We start from the raw sequence: 19,064 nt of genomic DNA on the forward strand, positions 1-19,064 counted from the left end.
ATAATATTGTAGGGATCAGCATAGATTGAGAGGGTTTGACTCGAGATTGACTTGAACGAAGGATTTGAGTTTGATCCGCAACTTAAATAACCAAGATGTAACTTAACAGTAACCAATACCAATCATTAGATATGAGTCATATCAATATGAAAAACTTTTTTCACGATATTTGTATGCAATAACTCAAAAAAAGATTAAGTTGAATCAATATCGTGGAATCGAATCAACGACTAAAGTTGACTATACGGGGAGTTGTTTTCTCCGTACTTTAACCAACGTAGCAAAGTGTTGGAGTCGGACATGAAGCGATTCTTCTGAATTGGTATTAATAGTTTATGGTTGATCAGATTTAGATATTGTAGCAAAATTTGGTAATCAAATAACGATTGTATCAACATAGAGAATCGACGAACTTCCGATCTCTCTCCCATCGGATCATGAAACATAGTGGATATTGTACGATCTACATGTTATTCTTTCTCCCATCTTATTCTTCATTCTGCTGGTTAAACATGTCACATGATTTTAGGATTTGAAGGACATGATGGAGGACCCAAATATCGCACTGAATCCACAAATGGGACATTAACCCGACCCGACACATTACCACCATCCTTCCCCCACTGCCATAATGCACCATCCACTTCTTCTCTCTCTCTCTCTCTCTCTCTCTCTCTCTCTCTCTCTCTCTATAGGAGGTTGTACTACTTGTTAGCATTTGCAAGTTTCATCATGGCTACTAACAAAACCCTAATAATATATTGTCTCATAGATTCGATGTACTCGAGCAACATGAAGATTAAAGTTTCTTTTGGAGAAATTTTAAACATACTATCTCATGATGAGCCGATTAGATAGAGTGATAGACATTTTGATTGGATCAAATAAAATATTTTTTTTCTTCTTATTTTAAGTTTATAATATAGAACAATAAATCTGAAGAATCCAATAAAATATTGAGATCCTATTAAGTATGTCGAGAAGTTCAATAAAATATTTTTATTTCCATCTTGACTTATTCTTCCCTTCTTGATTCTAGACATTAGGTTAGTAATATCTTGTTATAATTGAAAACTTTAATTATAGTAAAAAAATATTTATAAAAGATAATTATCAAGTCTATCATCTATTAAGATTCGAGAATTGAAACAAGAATCTTTTGGAATCTATTCGAATCTAGTTCTATTTTTTTTATAAAATCAAAATAATTAATTTTGAAATTGAAACTATCATTTCACAATCTCATTTTGTCCTTCTTATACCTTTATCTTTATAATATATATAATATTATTCTAGGCTCATCATGAAATAGATAATATCTTTTTTTTTCATTCCTCATCCGCTTCAAAATAAATTATAAAAACATTTATTGCACTTTCGATGTATGCATATGCATTAATTGTATTTAAAGGGTGGAGTTTCATGAGGTGTTATCATCCTCGTTTGATCCAATCCAATTTACCAAAATTAAAGCGGTTCAAACATGACTCGATTTGATCAAATCGAACCGGTGCACCGATGGGTCTGAGTTAAGACTCCAATCGTGTCGAACCGGGTCGCGGCCGGATTGGCCGAGTCGGATCGGTCCGATTAGTACGAACGTGTGCTCCACGGACCCGGTCGAAATAGACCAACACGTCACTCACACGTTAATGAGCTGTATTGTCTTCCCTATTTTTTATTAAGCTTCAAGTAAAAGACACGCGTATGGTCTTTGACGTGGCTTTTGGGTTGCTTCTGTCGCTGCTCTTCATCGCAAGCGTCTGAGGAATCGAAGTCAACCGTAGTGGCCGAGGTCTCGTTCGTGTTCCTGTTTGCAGCCAACCATCGCGTGTTGATTTGTTGATTATCCTCTCTCTCTCTCTCTCTCTCTCTCTCTCTCTCTCTCCGCATCTGGCGACTGCTGACGAACTCGTTTGTCACCGAACGCGTAATTCCCCGGTTCCACTTCTCTCACAAGAAGCTACGTGTGGCCATACACTTCCTTAGATTTCTCTCCTCTTTCGTTGGTAACCTGGAACGGGGAGGTTGGTCGGTCCGGTAAGCAGATTTCTGAAAATTTTGACTTTTTCTCTTGCTGCTGTGGCCGGCTTTTTGTGGATTGGATTTGGTTCGTCGACTGGTGGATTTTCGTAGCAAAGTTGAGATTTTGTGAACCGAGCTTGGCTAAAAATTGTATCTTGGCATCCTAGGGGAGCGGAGATTGGGGATTTCCCGACGACAACCGCTGGGAGCGATGATTTCTTTCTTTCTCTATCGGGATTGTTGTAGATGATTGGTGTTTGGGTTTTTGAGGTGCAGGCTGTTGGCTCCGGCAAAAAAGAGTGAGGTTTTTCCGATTTGGGTTTGTCAAAATTTAGGAATCGCCAGTGAGGTGTGCGGATTTTGATGGATAAGATCGGCTGTCTGAGGTCCTGCTGTTCTCGGGTAACAATTTGTCTCATCTGAGCCCTGATTTTGCTCTTCTTTTATGTTAATTAAGATCCTAGAATTCCACTTTTCCTTTGTTTAATTTGGCTTATCATTCTTTCGCTGCTGAGTAATAGGGAAATATTATGTTTAAAGTTATAATTGGGCATCTAATAATATTTTGCTTGGGTATGGAAAAATTTGGATTGGAATAAAGGCGCTTGCCCTCGTCCAAAGTGTTGGTTATACAAGTCTCTTGGTTGATTTGTGGGTAGAGACTTGGTTTTCTCTTCTCTTACTTGATATATTTCTTCTTGATTAATCTATTGAACTATAAATTTTTCGTGGAGTATGTTTGTAGGACTAGATTTTCAGATTCTCATTTGAGTATCTGTCGGTGTTGTTTGAAGGAGATATCTTAGTTTTCCAAAATCTTGTTTTGAATAAGTCACCAGTTCACTTTGATCATGCATTTCTATTAGCTAACAATTTAATAAATCATTGAATAGACAAAAGATTGTCTCATGAATCTTTTACCTAACTATTTTGGCTGACACTGGCCATGCTATTCAGTTTGCAGGTCCCTCACTAACTGTTGGTAAAGGTAAAAATTCCCAAGCTCACATCAGGATTACTTATGGGTTTAGCCTACTAAAAGGAACAGCAGATCATCCTATTGAGGATTATCATGTGGCTAAATTTGTTCGCATGAGAGATCAGGAACTTGGTCTGTTTGCTGTGTTTGATGGCCATTTGGGCGATACTGTGGCATCATACTTACAGAAGCATTTATTTACCAATATCATAAAGGAGGTAACTTTTAGCTTATTTGTGTAGCATGGAATTAAAACTCATGGATGCACATGGAATAATGCAATATGTGTCGCTTCTTTCTAGGAAGATTTCTGGACCAATCCTGATATAGCCATCAGAAGGGCCTATGAGAAGACTGATAATGAGATACTCTCTCATAGTCGTGATTTGGGGCGTGGTGGATCCACTGCTGTTACTGCAATTCTTGTAAACGGCAGCAAATTGTGGGTGGCTAATGTTGGTGATTCACGAGCTGTTCTGGCCACGCGTCGAGAGGTGATACAGATGACAACGGATCATGAACCGAATTCTGAACGTGAGCGTATTGAAACAAGGGGTGGATTTGTTCTTAACATGCCAGGTTAGTCGGGCACCTTTCTCTTTTAGTTATGTTTTGTGGAATAGTAGAAAATATGGAGTAATGAAATGCCAGTGGGTCATTGCTTTGGTTTTCTTTTTATGATGAAAACCAAAATTTATGCAATCTTATCTCTGCTCAAATTTGTTGTTGTTTCGTAAGTCCTTTGGGTGCTTACCAGTTACAAGTACTCATAGAAGGCTTTATTAATTTAATGAATCATTTAAGTGAAGGTCTTCAACAATTTCTAAGGATTATCCCTTTTGAATGAAATGGTTTCTCTATGATTTTTCAGTTTTTTTATCTGTAACTATTCTTGTATATGTGTTGTTTCATCAGTTGGCGAATAGAATTGTTCCTTGTAATAGATTGATGAACTAACTCTTTTACCCTTAGTCTCAGAAATAGCTTATACAGGATAGTCAACTATTGAAGGTAATTGAGTTGATATAGAGAAAAAGAAACTTGTAAGTAGTAACCCACATAAACTAACAATTTGGACTTGTTTTTTTCAAGTGAAACGGAGAATATGAACTAATGCTAACTGTAGGAAAAGCTGAATAAAATGCATAAGTCAATGCGTCCTCTTAATGATTTCATGTGAAGTTTGATATATCAGCTGCTTCCCTTTTCAACTCCAGTCGAAGATTCATTCAGGTTAGACGGAACTGGTGAGCTGGATATGTAGTTAAAATGCGTATGTTTATGCATGTTTGCTAAGTAGTTTAAATCACAAGGAGCAATCCAAGTTATACGGTTGTCCCGAACTACTTCTCTCTTGCTTTGAAATCTTGATTGTATGTGTCACGAAATGAAACATACTAATAAACTGTTTAAAGTTCTGCATCTCTTTTATATAATGATTTATGTTTGCAAGAAAAGCATGTCATACTAACTAAAGCTTTTGAAATTGATATTACCTATTATCCTTGAACTTAATCAGAATTGTTATAGACAATTTTCACCAGCTTGACATTTTTTTCTTTGACCACATCATGATAGAAGGTTCTTTTTCAATAGTGCAATTTGCTCTTGCCATCCTATAGGACATTCAAGGATTCCTTTCGGTTTAGTTTAATACTAATGAACTTTCAGGGGATGTCGCAAGAGTTAATGGGCAATTAGCTGTTTCGCGGGCTTTTGGAGACAAGTGCCTCAAGCCACATTTAAGTTCAGATCCTGATATACAAGTTGAAGACACAAACTCAGAAGCAGAGCTGCTCATCCTTGCAAGTGACGGCCTCTGGAAGGTTATTTATCATAAGTTCCGGCATTCACTAATCATTTAAGTTTGCCACATACTTACAGCAACTTTTCACCAGGTGATGAACAATGAGGAGGCTGTCGATCTTGCAAGAAAATTCAAGAATCCACTATCAGCAGCCAAGCGGCTGACTCTGGAAGCTTTCAACCGAGATAGTAAAGATGACATATCGTGCATTGTTGTTCGATTCAAGCGGTAGGATTCAGTCATAAACCTCATAAGATGGTCATCAAGAGCTTCATTACTTTACAGATGCTTGTATGACTTACTACCCGTGCTGTTTTCTTGTAAATGCTTCTATAAGTTCATGTATATCAGGTTCTTTTTTGTACAAACCAATCATAGTTTACTAGTGCATATATGGAGACTGCAAAACTGTGATAAATCTGATATTTTTTTCAGAAGGTGATGAGAAGGGTCATGTAGTGTCCTGCTGTTTATCAAGTATAGAGATTGGTATTATGCTTGCATATAAATTGAATTGAATTGGATTTTTCTTTATCATTTTTTGGTGGTTTCCTTACTTTTGCATGCCAAATTGTCGAGTAAATATATTGAGAAAAGGTTCTGTCATCTAATATACCTCATGATTTTATTGAGAGCAAAACATTATGCAGGTTGTGGCTTACATGAAATAGCATTCAGATTCACATGCTTGTTGGAGGACAATGTTCAGATGAAGGTGTTTCTCAGATGATCCAAGAAACTAAAGTTGGATGAGAACAATCAGATCCCGCTGTTCTCATCAATCACAATTCTTACTTTTAGACTAATCAGGAAAATATTACTTACTGCTAGAAAAACAGGAGATACATGAAAGAAATCATCAGTCTGTCATCCTCTGACAAATGAGATCTATGTTTTTTTTTGTCTTCCTCTCTTTTTTCCCTCTTAAAAGTAATAACCATGGAGCTATGAGATGTACAAAAAGAAAGAGAAAGTGTTGCTTCAAAGAAGAAGATTAATAAGAGAAAAAGAATAGTTTTTTGCTGGCTCTCTGCCTTCAACCATGTAAATTACAGCAGTCATTCCTTAACCAGTATACTTCTTAGCAACATAAATTTTTAGGCTGCTTGTTCATATATTTATGCCAAACATGGCAAACTTGACCTACCCTATGCTCTCTGATGCAAATTTATTGCCTAATTACATAGCCCACGCGAACCTTGCGGTTCCGCAGGAGTGCAACATTGGTTGTTGAAGAATCTTCGCCTCACCACTGTCTGTGTTCTTGCTTCTGATTCTACCTTTTGCATGATGAGAAATTTATGGAAACCACCATCCACATGTGACCAATGATTTATCCTATGCCGAGCTGTTGTAATTGTATGAGTTACTGCTGCTTCCTAAAGAACAGCTTCTGACAAACCAGGAGCTTTTTGTCACTGCTACTGTCGAGCTCCACCATGCGGGCATCCCATCTCAGCTGTGTTGTCATTGATCTAGCAGCTTCAACAAGATGTGCCGCATCGCGGATTATCACCCAACCCTACAATTGTGCCAGCAACAATATTGGATCAAGTACGTCGTGCCACATTAACTGAATGAATATAGTTCAATATTGTAATGAACTAGGTACAAACATGTTGTGAAGTTGCCAAGGACTTCATGATTACATCTCCTGATAGTTATTCAGCTCAGAATGATGCATCAATGCTGAGTAGCATATAAAAAGTTCCACAGGAAGAAGAAACTGTAATGTACCTCAGGTCGTAGAATGCGATCAATCTCTAAGAAGATGTCGAGCATGGAACACCTATGCTTTTGGCGAGTCTCGAGAGACAGCAATCCATCAGCATGCACCATATCATAAGTTCTTGGATACGTTGGAAATGCTTCACACCTAATGAAAAATGTATCGATTAGATTACCAAACCCCTATAAAATGATATAGTATCTAGAAGAGCTACATTTAATATTAATATCAGGATTCTTATCAACTATTCCAATACCCCTTGAACATGATGACAGGAAAAAGGCTTTTGGATATTTATGTATCATTACAGGTCAAATCAAGGAAAAATATACAGGTGTGAGGCTGCAACATATGAAGAAAAAAATAAGTGGTTTTAGCGGCTCATACCAATCATGCTGAACACCAATAAACCCCCTGTCGAAAATCATTGGGAGATAGTTTGGGCCACTTATCGGCACAACATTCATCACCCACACGGATTTTCCAGCATCCAACAAAGCAGCATTAAAACCACCAAAATGAGCATTCATATCAAGAACATTTCTAAGCATGTTAAATGGCGGGGATGGGTCCTCATCACCAGGTCTCTTTGGATGATCCGAAAATATAAGAGGTGAAAGAAGTGACCAAAAATTATGAATCACCGAATTCCAATTTGCAGCATCCTCAGCGAAGTCCTCAAGGTGTATTCCTGATCAGACGAAATGTTAAAGAAGCATTTACATATCATGCAACAGGGAAACTTCATCAGCTGAATCTTGTATTTACCATGTATATCAAGTTCAGTTGAATTCAGTCTAGCTCGAGAAGGCCAGGGTGTACGACACTCAATGGGAATCCACCGCCGACTTCTTGTCCCTGCTATACAGGGATTGAGTGGTTGGTAATATGGAGATTCAACATCATGGCTTCTACCACAAACTGCAGGTCCAGCCTTCCTGTAAAAAGTAAACACATAGCATTATGAATAATTGGGAGTTATTAACCATTTCTGTTGTTGCATTAAAGGACCACAGTTAGATTTTCCCCATGACGGAAAAATATGAGCAATACAACAAAAATGGATTTGGAGGAGTCAATACCTAGAACTGTAACATTTCCTTCTGCTAGTCTTCTTCCAGACAATTGTTTCATCTTGCTGTGACAACATATCCCAGCAAAGATTTTCAGCAAAATCACGAATCAGTGACCACTTCTTTTGATTTTCTTTTTCACGTTGGGATCTATGAGTATTCATTTGCGAAGTCCAGACAAAGTAACCCCCAGGTCTCATAAGTCTGTCGACTTCAACTAGGAAAATACCATCTGCCCTGATATCAACATTTTAGCAACCGAAGCCCAATACATATAGGATAGACTAACATACAATTACAATATGCGAAAGAGGAAGAAGGAAAAATGGTAAAAGTACTCAATTTTAAAAACAGGAAAGAAAAAAAAGGTACTTTCATTCATCCACCTTTTACTCGCCCTTTGAGATGTTTAACAATGAAGATGCAAGGTTATAATACCACGATTTTATGGAAACATGTTAATTATCTGCAGATCATATGGCACTTCATTATATTAGTAGACACTGACAATAATTTTTATTGCTATAAATTGTACTCAGTTTGTCATCACAAAAGTAAGGTTATGTTGTCTTTGTCAATCAGATGTCATCTTAGGAGATAATAATCTTGTATTTCTTGAATGTTGTCCTGAACGGTGGAAGCTTGACCAAGTTGACTTCTATCAACTTGCAAGAGAAATAAAAGACAGAAGAAAACATATGACAAGTTCCCCCTAATTCTAAATTAAGAAAAAAATAATAAACGAACACTAACCATTTTTCTCCCACTCAATCTCACATCTTGCACAGTGCAGCATATCAAAAGAAAGGTACGGATATGGCAACTGTCTTGATGAAAATGAACCGATCATGGCAGGAATGCCTCTCTCGAGTGTTAGTTGAACTTGACTACCCGATGCCTCATAATTTGCGATGCACATGGTCAAGAGCTGCTTTGAGAAGAGATGTGCTCCAAAGCTTCCAAAACCACACCCTATGTCTAGAACAGTTCTTATCTGGAAAGTCAACACTAATATGTCAACGATATCTATATAGAGAATTACAAAAGCAACAATAGATACTGCCATAATGATAAACATGAAGCTTAATTAGCATGGAGGATTACAAAAGTGACAAGAAATGATACCATAAAGATAAACAAAAAAACCTAACTAGCATTAGGAACATTTTTAATATCAAATGCAGATGAAAGTTGAGGACAATTACTAATTAAAATTATTTTAAGAATAATTTGACTGAAAGCTAAGCCAGACAGATGAAGATCAGAGGCTTTTTCTCAAGGATCCATGAAAATTGACAAAGAAAGCGAAGATGATCAACTTATTTCTATAGAATACCTAAAGCATCAACTACATGTTAAGTTAGACAGATGCCAGAAAAGATCATGAGAATATGCTTATAACAGGTTAATGTATTTTGTGAGTGAGAAACAACTACAACTTATTAACTCGTTGGTGCGACTGATGCAGCAAAATAATGACCTTAAGTACATTGTATTCAACTTTTGTTGTCTCCTATATTTAAAGTTTCTTCCCTTGATCTGCAAAAGCTAATTCAAATAAACAAACAGATGGCTCTCATACAGTGAAAAGAATGGCACTTACCCCAGACTCGATGAAGTTAGATTCGTTCGGCAACCCAATCATCTCTGCTATTTGATGAGTATAATCTTCTACACCATCAACCATGAGGGAGCCAGAACGGAAAGAGATCTGCTCTTCCTCCACCATCATCCTACCAACGCCCGGCTTATTAGTCACATATATTATATAAGTGATGATCAAAACAATGTACAGAAAAAGAAAATAATAATATCCATTCTACCTCTTGGTTAAGCTCCCAGAGGAGAATTCGTGTCCGGTGATCTTGACATTCTCCTTCCAAATGATGTCCCTCCCACCTGGCCACCTCAGTGGAATTCTGTAGTTCCTTGGAGGAAGAATCAAACAACCCTTCTTGGCATCAGGAACACAGTTTCTTTCATACTCAATTGGCACCAGGGGATCTACCAAATCAAAATCCTCGGAGACATTGTTATAACAAGGGGCATAGTTCTCATACTCAGGCGGGCAGAATTCCAACTCTTTCAACCGTGCAATTCCAAGCGAGAGCTCTCCGATCTCTGTGAGATCAGCGACAACCTGTTCCTGGAGGCGCCGGTAGCCGTGGTGGATGTTGCCCCTAGAGGAGGTGGAGATGGAGATGGCCCAATAGAGGGAGCTGGAGAGCGAAAGTACGATAAAGACGACTAGACCCAGCTTAAGGAAGGTAAAAATGAGACTTTGCCGGCTTCGATTTGTTCCAGCGGGGCTCATGAGCTCGTGGCCGAACCCATTCTCCCCTAAATCCTTTGCCTGATAGCTCACATCAAAGAAGTCATGACCGGTGCCGCCGCTGCCCCTTCCGCCACCGGAGAACCCACGGTACAGCGGCCTCGACATCGCCTTCTTCCCTGCTCCAACTGCAATTCAGAAGAAACTCAAATTGAGGTTTCATCAGAAGGAAAACACAAAAATATTACTCCTTTCCACCTAAAAGCAGAAGAATGTGACTGTGAACGGGAGCTGTAAGTACCGGAGAAGAGGGAACGGAGAGATTGGATGGCCTTGCATCCCAGAACAACATTAAAAGCCATGGAATGGCACCAACTACCTCATAAATACGGCAAATACATGGCGAAAAAGTGGAAGTTTTCTAAAGGGGGGAATTCCCCTACCTCAGTTCCGGTTCAGTAAAGCGCGCAGGATTGCGCCTCGACTTCTATCTTCTATTGTTCAATAGAGCCCAACGTTGATTCCGATACCACGGGAACGCAAACCCGAAGGCATGTAGCAATTCAAGGAGCAAACTTTACACAGGGGTTGTCGACTGAACGGAAGAGAGCGCCAGAAAAATCCCAGCTTTTTTTCAGAATGGAGATCTCAAGAGCTCTGCCCCCGCAGCCATCTCACCATCCCCAAAGAACCTTTATCTTGGGATTCTCTTTCCTCCTGATTTCTTCGCCGCCCCCGCCCTCGCCCTCGCCCTCGCCCTCGCCAACCAAATGGCGAGCACAGCATAGAAGAGGACACGGGAGATCAGTCCGCCTTCCTTTCCTCTGTCTCTCTCTCTCTCTCCAACTCCCACTGCTGTTCTCCTGGCTTTCCTTCACGAGCCTCTCTTATGTCACTCTGCCCCGAACAACACTAATATAATAATGAGAATAGCATTCAGTTCTCAACAGTAAGTAGGATTTCATGGAGTCCAGCAATGCATGTAAAGTTCGGTTCTTGAGAGGACGGTGAGTTACCTCAGTGCTAAAAGATCTCGTTGAAGTTTTGTTTTTTTTTCTCGGAAAGAAAATTTATGTCTCCATCACAATATAATAAACCAATAATATATAGAGAAAACAGAAATAATCATTGCAGATCAAAGAAAGGGTTACACTCCTATGGGTTTTTGCATCTGCATTGCAGAAAGGTGGATTTAAGTATGCAGGATATGGCTTTAGGAAAGGGATTTTGGGAAATCTGACATCAAAACAACTGTGGTCTCCACTTAAATTTGCAGACATAATGAAGTAGATTTTGCAGAGCTATAAGAAAATGAGGCATCTGAAGCAACATTTTGAGATGGCACCACCACCACATCATAAAGTATGCTAGCCATCTTCTCAAGAAGAAGTGAGAAGCACCTCAAGATCATTCAAGATGGCTCAAAACTGGCACTCCCAGTGGAAAAAATGAGCAATTAATTCCTCTCTCAGAATGATCCCAAACAGTTTTATGAGCAAACACAAAGGAGTAAAATTGAAAAACCCTCTTTAATTAGCGCGCGCACACACCTCTTTAAGAGGTAGCACACGGTTCAACAATGGAGGTGGTGAGATGGGCACTCCCATGCTTCTTTAATGGAGGCGGTGCGAGCGCATTACCGCTCTTCTATCTAGACTAGTATCTGCCCTACCACGACCGTTGACCTGAGAGGGCACCTGTGGGTCCCGGGTGCCACGGGATGGGTTGCTGAGGCGGGTAGTCGATCGGGATCGGGGTCGGTGTAGGGACCGTTTCGTCTTCGTCGTGACGGGCGAGATATGAACGCGCGACGCCGATACGGCACCCGTTACGACAAACCGCGTCGGGCCGTGTCGGGGGCCCACCTTACGCCGCCGAAGCGTCTGCGTGGCGCTATGGTCACCCCGTGATCGGGTGTCTTTACCACGAAATGACTTGTTTACCCTAAACACTATAAAAAAATTACGAGAAGGCCAGCCTGCCGCGGTGGCGATTCCGTGATGTGATTGGCCTCGTTTCGTGGGACTCAAGGACGTCACGGAAACCGCGTAAATTCCACCTCGGAGACGGTGGAATCCGTACCTTTCCCAATCAGCGCACACGAAATCTCGCGCATAAGCACCCATTCTTGACGTCATAAAGCGACACGAGACGTCATCATTGCGGTGTAGCGAGCCTGTTGTCTACGCCGCGATAGATAGCGAAAGTTTCAGGTCGGAGACTGTACCCTCGTGATCCTATACATCACATTCTCTCCTCAGCTCACGTACACTCCCATGTATTTTGAAGAATAGAACATGTTATACTGCATCATTATTTGATTCTTCCGCTAAATTCGGTATGACGCTGAAGTTAAGTCTCTTCCATCGGAGATGTCATCCTTCCATGTCCCGAGACAATAATGGATATGTAGGAGAACAGACAAAGGACATATTACGCCCTCAGTCCCTTTCTCAAGGAAACAGCAAGCATGTCATGGATTCCCTCGCCCACAACTTGGCTCTTTGGTCCCCTTAGTGTCCGTATATTTCCAAGAAAACCTACCGACACTTGGTCCACGAGCTTAATCTTATTTCTCTAATGTAGCATCTGAAGGAAGGGGGAGGAGTACATAATGAGTCTAGTCTGCATTAAGGTTTTACCATTCATCCTTAAGAATTATTCCAATAAGATTTTGGATCAGCCTTGCAACTCGAGGTGAGTATCGTAAGTATGATGATGGTCACCATCACATCACACTAGTGGAATGCATGAATGAGAGGCTATGGGGGGATGCATATCTTCTTTCTACATACTAAGTTGGCCGAATAATTAAGCATGATCATAGCAGTTACTACTCCAAAAGAACCAAGTATGATTTGAAGAGGGTGATCTAAGAAGGCAATAGTGGGGTGGTAGACTTCCACAGCAAACAGTGGGGTCACATCACTGGCTGGATTTGACACCATGGTCAATGTCAACAGTTGGGGCATTTCTTTGTATTAGAATGAGTTGTGGCATCCCCACTAGTGACATTTTGATCATTATGATTAAGATATGTTTGGCTTTGAGGCAAGTGACCGAGGACCCAATTGTTAGAAACAAGTATTTAATTAGCTGTTCTTAGTATAGCACAATTATATTCATTTTCAAATGGTTTTGGAACATCAGCTTGTTGCCTTTGCTTGTATTATTATTGTCTAAATAATAGCCATGTCCTCACAAAAAAAATTATTTAAAATAACTAGAGAAATAAGAAATAGTGAGATTAATCTTTGTCAGACAATGTGAAATGATTAGGAGTAATGATGTGAGAAGATATAAAAGAGAAACCTTATGTATATGAATTGATTTCCCCCTTTGACATAACAACTTGTAGGCCATGAGTAGGGGAAAAAAAAGACTTAAAAAGCAACCTATACCATGATTATAATCAAATACTATTCCCTTGGATCCTTGTGACACCAATCTGTATAGCTGTATGGTTATTATACATCTTAAGAAACTATACTACTTGAAGACAATGAATAAAGATATCCTACTAATTGATGATCCTATTTGTTTAAGGGGAAATCAGTAATCCAGAATAGTAGATAGCACTAAATCAAGAATAAATAGACTGTCGACATGTTAAAAGTGGTGTTAGTTTCTGTGATGGATACAGCATGAGCTCCATCTAGTGGAAGAGAAAGAGAATGAGTAGAGCTTTGGACATTGTCGATGGATAGGTAGGAGGAATGTGGAAGATATTGTTTGGTGAAATAACAATTCATGTTGTTCAGTGCAAGTCAAAGAAGCTGTGGTGAAATAACAACTCATGTTGTTCAATGCAAGTCAAAGATGCTATGTGAGCAGCCCTCCACAAAGAGATGGGGGTCACACAAATGGCAGGCTGCTTGGCTGTTGTTGTTGACTTGTGTTTTGTCTGTGAGGCAAAGTGCAGCCTACCCTAACAAGGATTTGTGTTAGGGAGGCACTTGTGATGTGGATTTCTTGCTGTGATATTTCTACTTGCATGCAGGATTTTGAGGCCACTTTCTTTAAATTTTATTAAGGTAATTGTTATGGTAATTATGACATGGGTAAAGAACTCATAGTACATCATGAGTTCAGTACCTACTTTATTTGTGGATCCAATAATATGTACCATTTATCATAGAGAATACTATCATGTTGTTTTTCCTTACATGGTACAATAATATTGTCATGGACTCAAAGAAAAAGAATTTTTTCCTTTTATTTCTAATCCTGTTATAGTAATTTTAATACTTTTACTGGACACTAAGAGACAAAAAAAATATTTATCAGTTCTTGAGATATTATAATTAATATATATATATATGCATAATTTAAATTTAGAGAGATAAATATGAAAAACACTTATTTTGGAGGGATATATTTATTATAGATGTAGTTTTGCCTAAGTTCAAATTGTGGATCAGAGGAATAAAAGATGAAGATTAATTTGTGGATATTTGATAGATTTTAGTAACTAATGCTAAAGAATTTTGATTAGAGAAAGAGAAGTGGACCTGTGACAAGGACTGGTGTCACACCATTCCAGGCTGTTGGATAATGGTTAGGCTTGATGGGTACATCAATGCCACAGCAATAACTAATCAATGATTAAGATGACCCACTAATTCACGTGTTCTTTTAGTCCTCTTGCATGTCATATGATTTCCATTGTGATGTATTACCAGACTATGAAATTTTGTGTCCTCAAAATTGATGTCACAGCATGTTTTTTTTATTGTTTGTTCTCGTTTTATTTCTCCTCATTGTTTTCTTTCTTTTCATGAAATGAGAGAGTTATGTTCCCCTTGTGATCTCTCTATGTTCATGTTTGGACTTGTGATTTGACTCTTAAAAGAGCAGATTTGTCAGGAAACTACTGCACAGTCCTATATTATATCAAACACCAGAATCTGTTAACAGAGACCATTAGATCACATTTGACAGTTCCACATATCATATAAATTGACTCAGGAAGATGAAAAGATCATTGCAATTCCTACATTTTATTGTATATTACACACAAAGCAAACTGCAGGAAGAAGATGTGGAGGATACACACAGACATGAACAGTTCTGTGAGAGATTTTAGAACGAAAGCATGGTAATTACATAATATGCAATCATGCAAAAGCCAATTGAGGTGTTCAAGATTCCATACGTAGCGATCTCAACTTCCTACAGGAATCCCCTTCCCTTCGGTTTGGAAGGGTTTGCAGGCATGAACAGTTCATGAATAGGTATTGTCATTTAAGAGAGAGGAGCCAAAACAAGGACAAGTCGTCCTTGGAACGCACAGCCCAGTAATGATGGACTGTTCTGCCGTCTCACCTATGGAGATTCTGCTGCATCCCTACCAAAGCAGACAGCCGTAGACACCGTGAGCTACTCTACTCGTGGGAGAAAATTACCTTTGCAGTAAATTCCTGGACACCAAGAAATTTCACTAGCAATGGTTTGTTTGAGTTGAACTCGATGCACAAGCCACTTCTGGGCACTTCTTCATGCCGAACAGAATCAGAGTACATCAAGTAGATGTTAATTCCAGCATTTGAAAGGAATGCATGGATAAGAATGTTCATAAAGCTATCCAGAATATAGGACAGGCCAATCGGAAATGAAATAAAAGTGTTACATTAACATTCTTCCGACTTGGAACTTCAATCAACTGCCCCACATAATATAGGGTGGGAAATAAGAAAAAACAAAGGTATATATTGCCCTATTGGTAAATATGAACAGGTAACCATGCGCCGGGTTTGGCAATGGAAGTAACCGGCTGAAATTGACGAAGAAATCAGACAGATTCATCTAGCCAGAAGCAACAAGAGCATTTTGAAGTAACAATTTAAGGTCCTCAAGCCTGCAACCACCGAAAAGCTTCACACAGCCGAATCCTAAAGAAATTGCATTCACAAACAACACAGGTACATACCTCACATTACTCAAATCCGGGTACGTCGCAATTGCATCACTGAAGTCCTATATTAATAAAGAAGCTATATATCATTACAAACTCAATGTCCTATATGATTAAGGGGTATAAATCTGGAAAGAGAGCAAAGATCACCTGTTTGGCGGTAGAAGATGTATATGTAATTATACATGACATTCCAGCCCCACTTGCTGCCTGATAAATGAGGAGAAGTTCTGGTCAAAATCTGTAGTAATAGTTGTTTTTGCATGTAAAGTAGAAAACTTGCCTGAAGTCCAATGACACTATCCTCAATGACCAAACAGTTCCTTGCTTGCAAACCTAATGTCTGGGCATTAATAAAGAAGCTTTTTTGTTCAATACAATTTGTAGAGCAAGTTCTAGATTCTTTGGTAAAATCCACTTAACAAGACTGTAAACTACCATTCTATGGAATTACCTTTAAAGCCGTAATATATATCAATGGATCAGGTTTTTTGGCTTTGACATCATCACCTGCAAAAACAATTTTTTTGTTAAGGAAAATGCAGTTTGTACCTCAGCTTATATGATATACCGGTTATTCTAATTAATTTCAATGAAAATGGTCAGAATCATAAGCAAAATTGTTACATCCATGCATTTATGATGGACTCATTGGAAGTCGGAACTCATGACCCGTACGTGTTTGAGGATCAATCTCAATATCCTTCTTTCACTGGTGGCATAACAGTCTTCCACTAATGGCAGGTTTGCTGAGTGAAAACATGGCATTATTTGTACAAATCCATTTGTGCATCTAAATGGGTAGAAATGTGGCCAGATCCTAATCTGGGTACCCATAGTGTTCTAGATCTGGATACAGATCGAAAACTTTGATCCAAATATGGAACAAGTTGGACGATTGAATTGAAAGAAAGAGATGTCATTAGGGACATTCTGTACAAATCCTCCATTTCTCTTCCTTTCTCTTTCAAGCCTCCTATCCTCGTTTTGTGGTTTTAATTGTCATATAGTGTCTCACTGAAATTAATACAACATTACGTGGGTGAACTATATTTTACATAATATTAAATGATCTATTTAGTGATATAATGCATAAAGTTTATAACTGAAAATTGAGTATGCAACGAATTGGATTGGTAGCATATGATCATGTAGGTTTTTGTGTCTGCTTAGGGAGAAAACATAAAAAGAAACCAAAACTGCCCAGAGCAGTATTTATATTCATTAACCATAGGTGAATAAGGTAAGCTTATGGTGAGAACCAGAGCCGCAAAACCTATCAAGATGTGAACTAATTTTATCAATCTTGAGCTGACACAGAACTTTTAACTCCAGCAGAAGTTCTGATACAAGTTGCTAACCATTTCGTATCAAGAAAGCAACCATGTGTGGAGAAATATTTTATCTATTCACAACAGAAGCAGTGGATAGAAAGACATAATAGTTGAACACTTCCTATTTATATGCAATGAAAAAACAACATCAACAAACAAGCATATAGTGTTGAATATTGAAATGAAAGTACCTGCAAGGAAGCAGTCAAGTCCTTGGAATCTCTCCTACAAGAACCACAAAAACGTGATGTCAACATATACGGTGCACACTAGATATAGAAAAATGATAAAGTTTTAGAAGAAAGGATTACTAGTCCAAGAAGATTCTCTAAGCTCAGGATAACTGAACTCTTTGTTGCTGCAGAACAAACAGCAACCTTAATACCCTGCATTTTCAGAAGTCATGCACCATAAATTAATGTCTGATAATCATTAAAACACATTACAACATCTTGATGGATGACACAAAACAAGATGATGGCCAACAATCAAAAGTAGATATGCAGTTAGTTATGGCTTTGTGTCTGCAAAGTTTATTACCGCACCCTTGGCATCATCCATTAATTGCAAAACACCGGGTCGAGGCTCGACCTAGTCACAGAAACAAAGCTATGGTAATTGTGATGTATTTTTTAATCTTAACATCATCAGCGAATTTATTGTCATAAAGACTTGTTAGCAGTGATGAGAGACTAATACTTACAGAGCCAGATCTAATTATTTCTTTGTACCTTTCGGTCTTCCAATCCTGCAAAAACAATGATCCAATTGTCTAGTAATAAGCATGTTTCCAAGTGATCAAACCAACATCAAAAGTATCAAACAATTATACATTGAAATGACATGGATCAGATCACCTAAAACGTATATGGTGGTCATCCATGCCTCCTCATAGTTCTCTTGGGAAGTGTAGTGGTGCTAAATTGGCGAAAGATTTGTGTGGACTATCTAACCGGTTTCAAACAAATGAATGTAGTACACGGACCATTAAAGGCACCAACCTTATTCTATTGCTTGCACTTTTCCCAATCCATCGAACTCAATAATTCAGTACAATCAATCATCAATTACCAACTTGTCAAATCCTCTTTTTGGTTTCAGAATAAAAGAAATTCAGTGGGAACCAAAAAACATGCAAAGATGTTGATTTCACTCGCCTGGAGGACGTCGACCAACTTTTCCCTGTCTGAATCACTGGCTGGAGGTGTCTCAAAGATAGAAGAAGAAGGCCACCCATTCTCACCGAAGTACCTGCGATCCCGATCCCCACCCAAATTTAGGTTATCAATTTATCATCAAGAAACAAAACTGGACGAAGAGGCAACGGAAATAAATTGACGAGAAGAGAAGTAAGTGCGAGGACCATCTCATCTTGGGCTTGCCACCGCCGATGAGGTTCTGGAGCTCGTCGTAGAACTCGGAACCCCAGTGAAGAGGCTGGGAGGAGGATGGGGGGCAACGGACGGCGAAGTGTTCGAAGGCATCGTTGTAGGCCTGGCGGTGGAGGTGCTCCGATTCGAGGATGACGCCGTCGCAGTCAAAGATGAGGGCTTGGAGTGGGGAGGGGGAGGAGGAGGCGGCGACGGCCAACGGACGAGGGGAGCGAAGACGGGGGCTATGGGGTAGGCGAAGAGGCGAAAGGGCGAGGCGGTGAGGAGACGGGAGACGACGAGAGAGTGGGGAAGGGGAGGGGATAAGAAGGGAAGCGGAGGCCATGCCGTCGCTACCGATGCTTCTATCCGATGCGGTTTCGTCCTCTTATTTGAAACGAGAGGCAAAAGGAGAAGGAACCAACGACCAACGGCAAGGGAGGAAAGGGGGGGGAGATCGGAGATGAGGCGTTCGTGGCGTTAAATCGACGGCCCAACTCGAACCCAACCGCTACTCGCCTTTGGATGTGTGACATACACACATATGTACATGTACAAGTA

At 39.4% G+C, this 19,064-nt stretch overlaps 3 protein-coding genes across 5 annotated transcripts; 1 reads left to right on the forward strand and 2 right to left on the reverse strand.

Annotated features, from left to right (window-relative positions):
• The first annotated feature begins 1,745 nt into the window (after window positions 1-1,745).
• LOC135625294 (probable protein phosphatase 2C 41) lies at window positions 1,746-5,348 on the forward strand. Of its 2 annotated transcripts, none has more exons than XM_065129882.1 (6): window positions 1,746-2,040; window positions 2,193-2,427; window positions 2,983-3,222; window positions 3,307-3,583; window positions 4,676-4,830; window positions 4,903-5,348. In XM_065129882.1, the coding sequence occupies exons 2-6, from the start codon at window positions 2,389-2,391 to the stop codon at window positions 5,041-5,043; spliced, it is 852 nt and encodes a 283-aa protein (XP_064985954.1). In that variant the 5' UTR covers window positions 1,746-2,040; window positions 2,193-2,388; the 3' UTR covers window positions 5,044-5,348. The 2 variants fall into 2 exon arrangements, with proteins under 2 accessions (XP_064985954.1, XP_064985955.1); XM_065129883.1 differs by having other exon boundaries at window positions 2,302-2,427.
• Window positions 5,349-5,805: 457 nt separating this feature from the next.
• Window positions 5,806-10,769, reverse strand: LOC135625293 (probable pectin methyltransferase QUA2). The gene is made up of 9 exons (XM_065129881.1): window positions 10,329-10,769; window positions 9,437-10,073; window positions 9,217-9,346; window positions 8,367-8,607; window positions 7,623-7,845; window positions 7,309-7,478; window positions 6,928-7,231; window positions 6,549-6,687; window positions 5,806-6,333 (listed from the first exon to the last, which is right to left on the reverse strand). Exons 2-9 carry the CDS (start codon window positions 10,051-10,053, stop codon window positions 6,178-6,180), a joined length of 1,980 nt encoding a protein of 659 aa, XP_064985953.1. The 5' UTR covers window positions 10,054-10,073; window positions 10,329-10,769; the 3' UTR covers window positions 5,806-6,177.
• A 4,633-nt stretch (window positions 10,770-15,402) lies between these two features.
• Window positions 15,403-18,955, reverse strand: LOC103969131 (haloacid dehalogenase-like hydrolase domain-containing protein At4g39970). Of its 2 annotated transcripts, none has more exons than XM_065129885.1 (11): window positions 18,497-18,955; window positions 18,291-18,384; window positions 17,837-17,881; window positions 17,674-17,724; window positions 17,445-17,519; window positions 17,325-17,358; window positions 16,254-16,309; window positions 16,079-16,142; window positions 15,950-16,005; window positions 15,815-15,861; window positions 15,403-15,742 (listed from the first exon to the last, which is right to left on the reverse strand). In XM_065129885.1, exons 1-11 carry the CDS (start codon window positions 18,847-18,849, stop codon window positions 15,691-15,693), a joined length of 927 nt encoding a protein of 308 aa, XP_064985957.1. In that variant the 5' UTR covers window positions 18,850-18,955; the 3' UTR covers window positions 15,403-15,690. The 2 variants fall into 2 exon arrangements, with proteins under 2 accessions (XP_064985957.1, XP_064985956.1); XM_065129884.1 differs by having other exon boundaries at window positions 15,403-15,759.
• Between the last annotated feature and the right edge of the window lie 109 nt (window positions 18,956-19,064).

The sequence above is a fragment of the Musa acuminata genome, chromosome BXJ2-10, assembly GCF_036884655.1.
Source record: "Musa acuminata AAA Group cultivar baxijiao chromosome BXJ2-10, Cavendish_Baxijiao_AAA, whole genome shotgun sequence".
In the NCBI taxonomy this organism is placed as follows: Eukaryota; Viridiplantae; Streptophyta; class Magnoliopsida; order Zingiberales; family Musaceae; genus Musa; species Musa acuminata.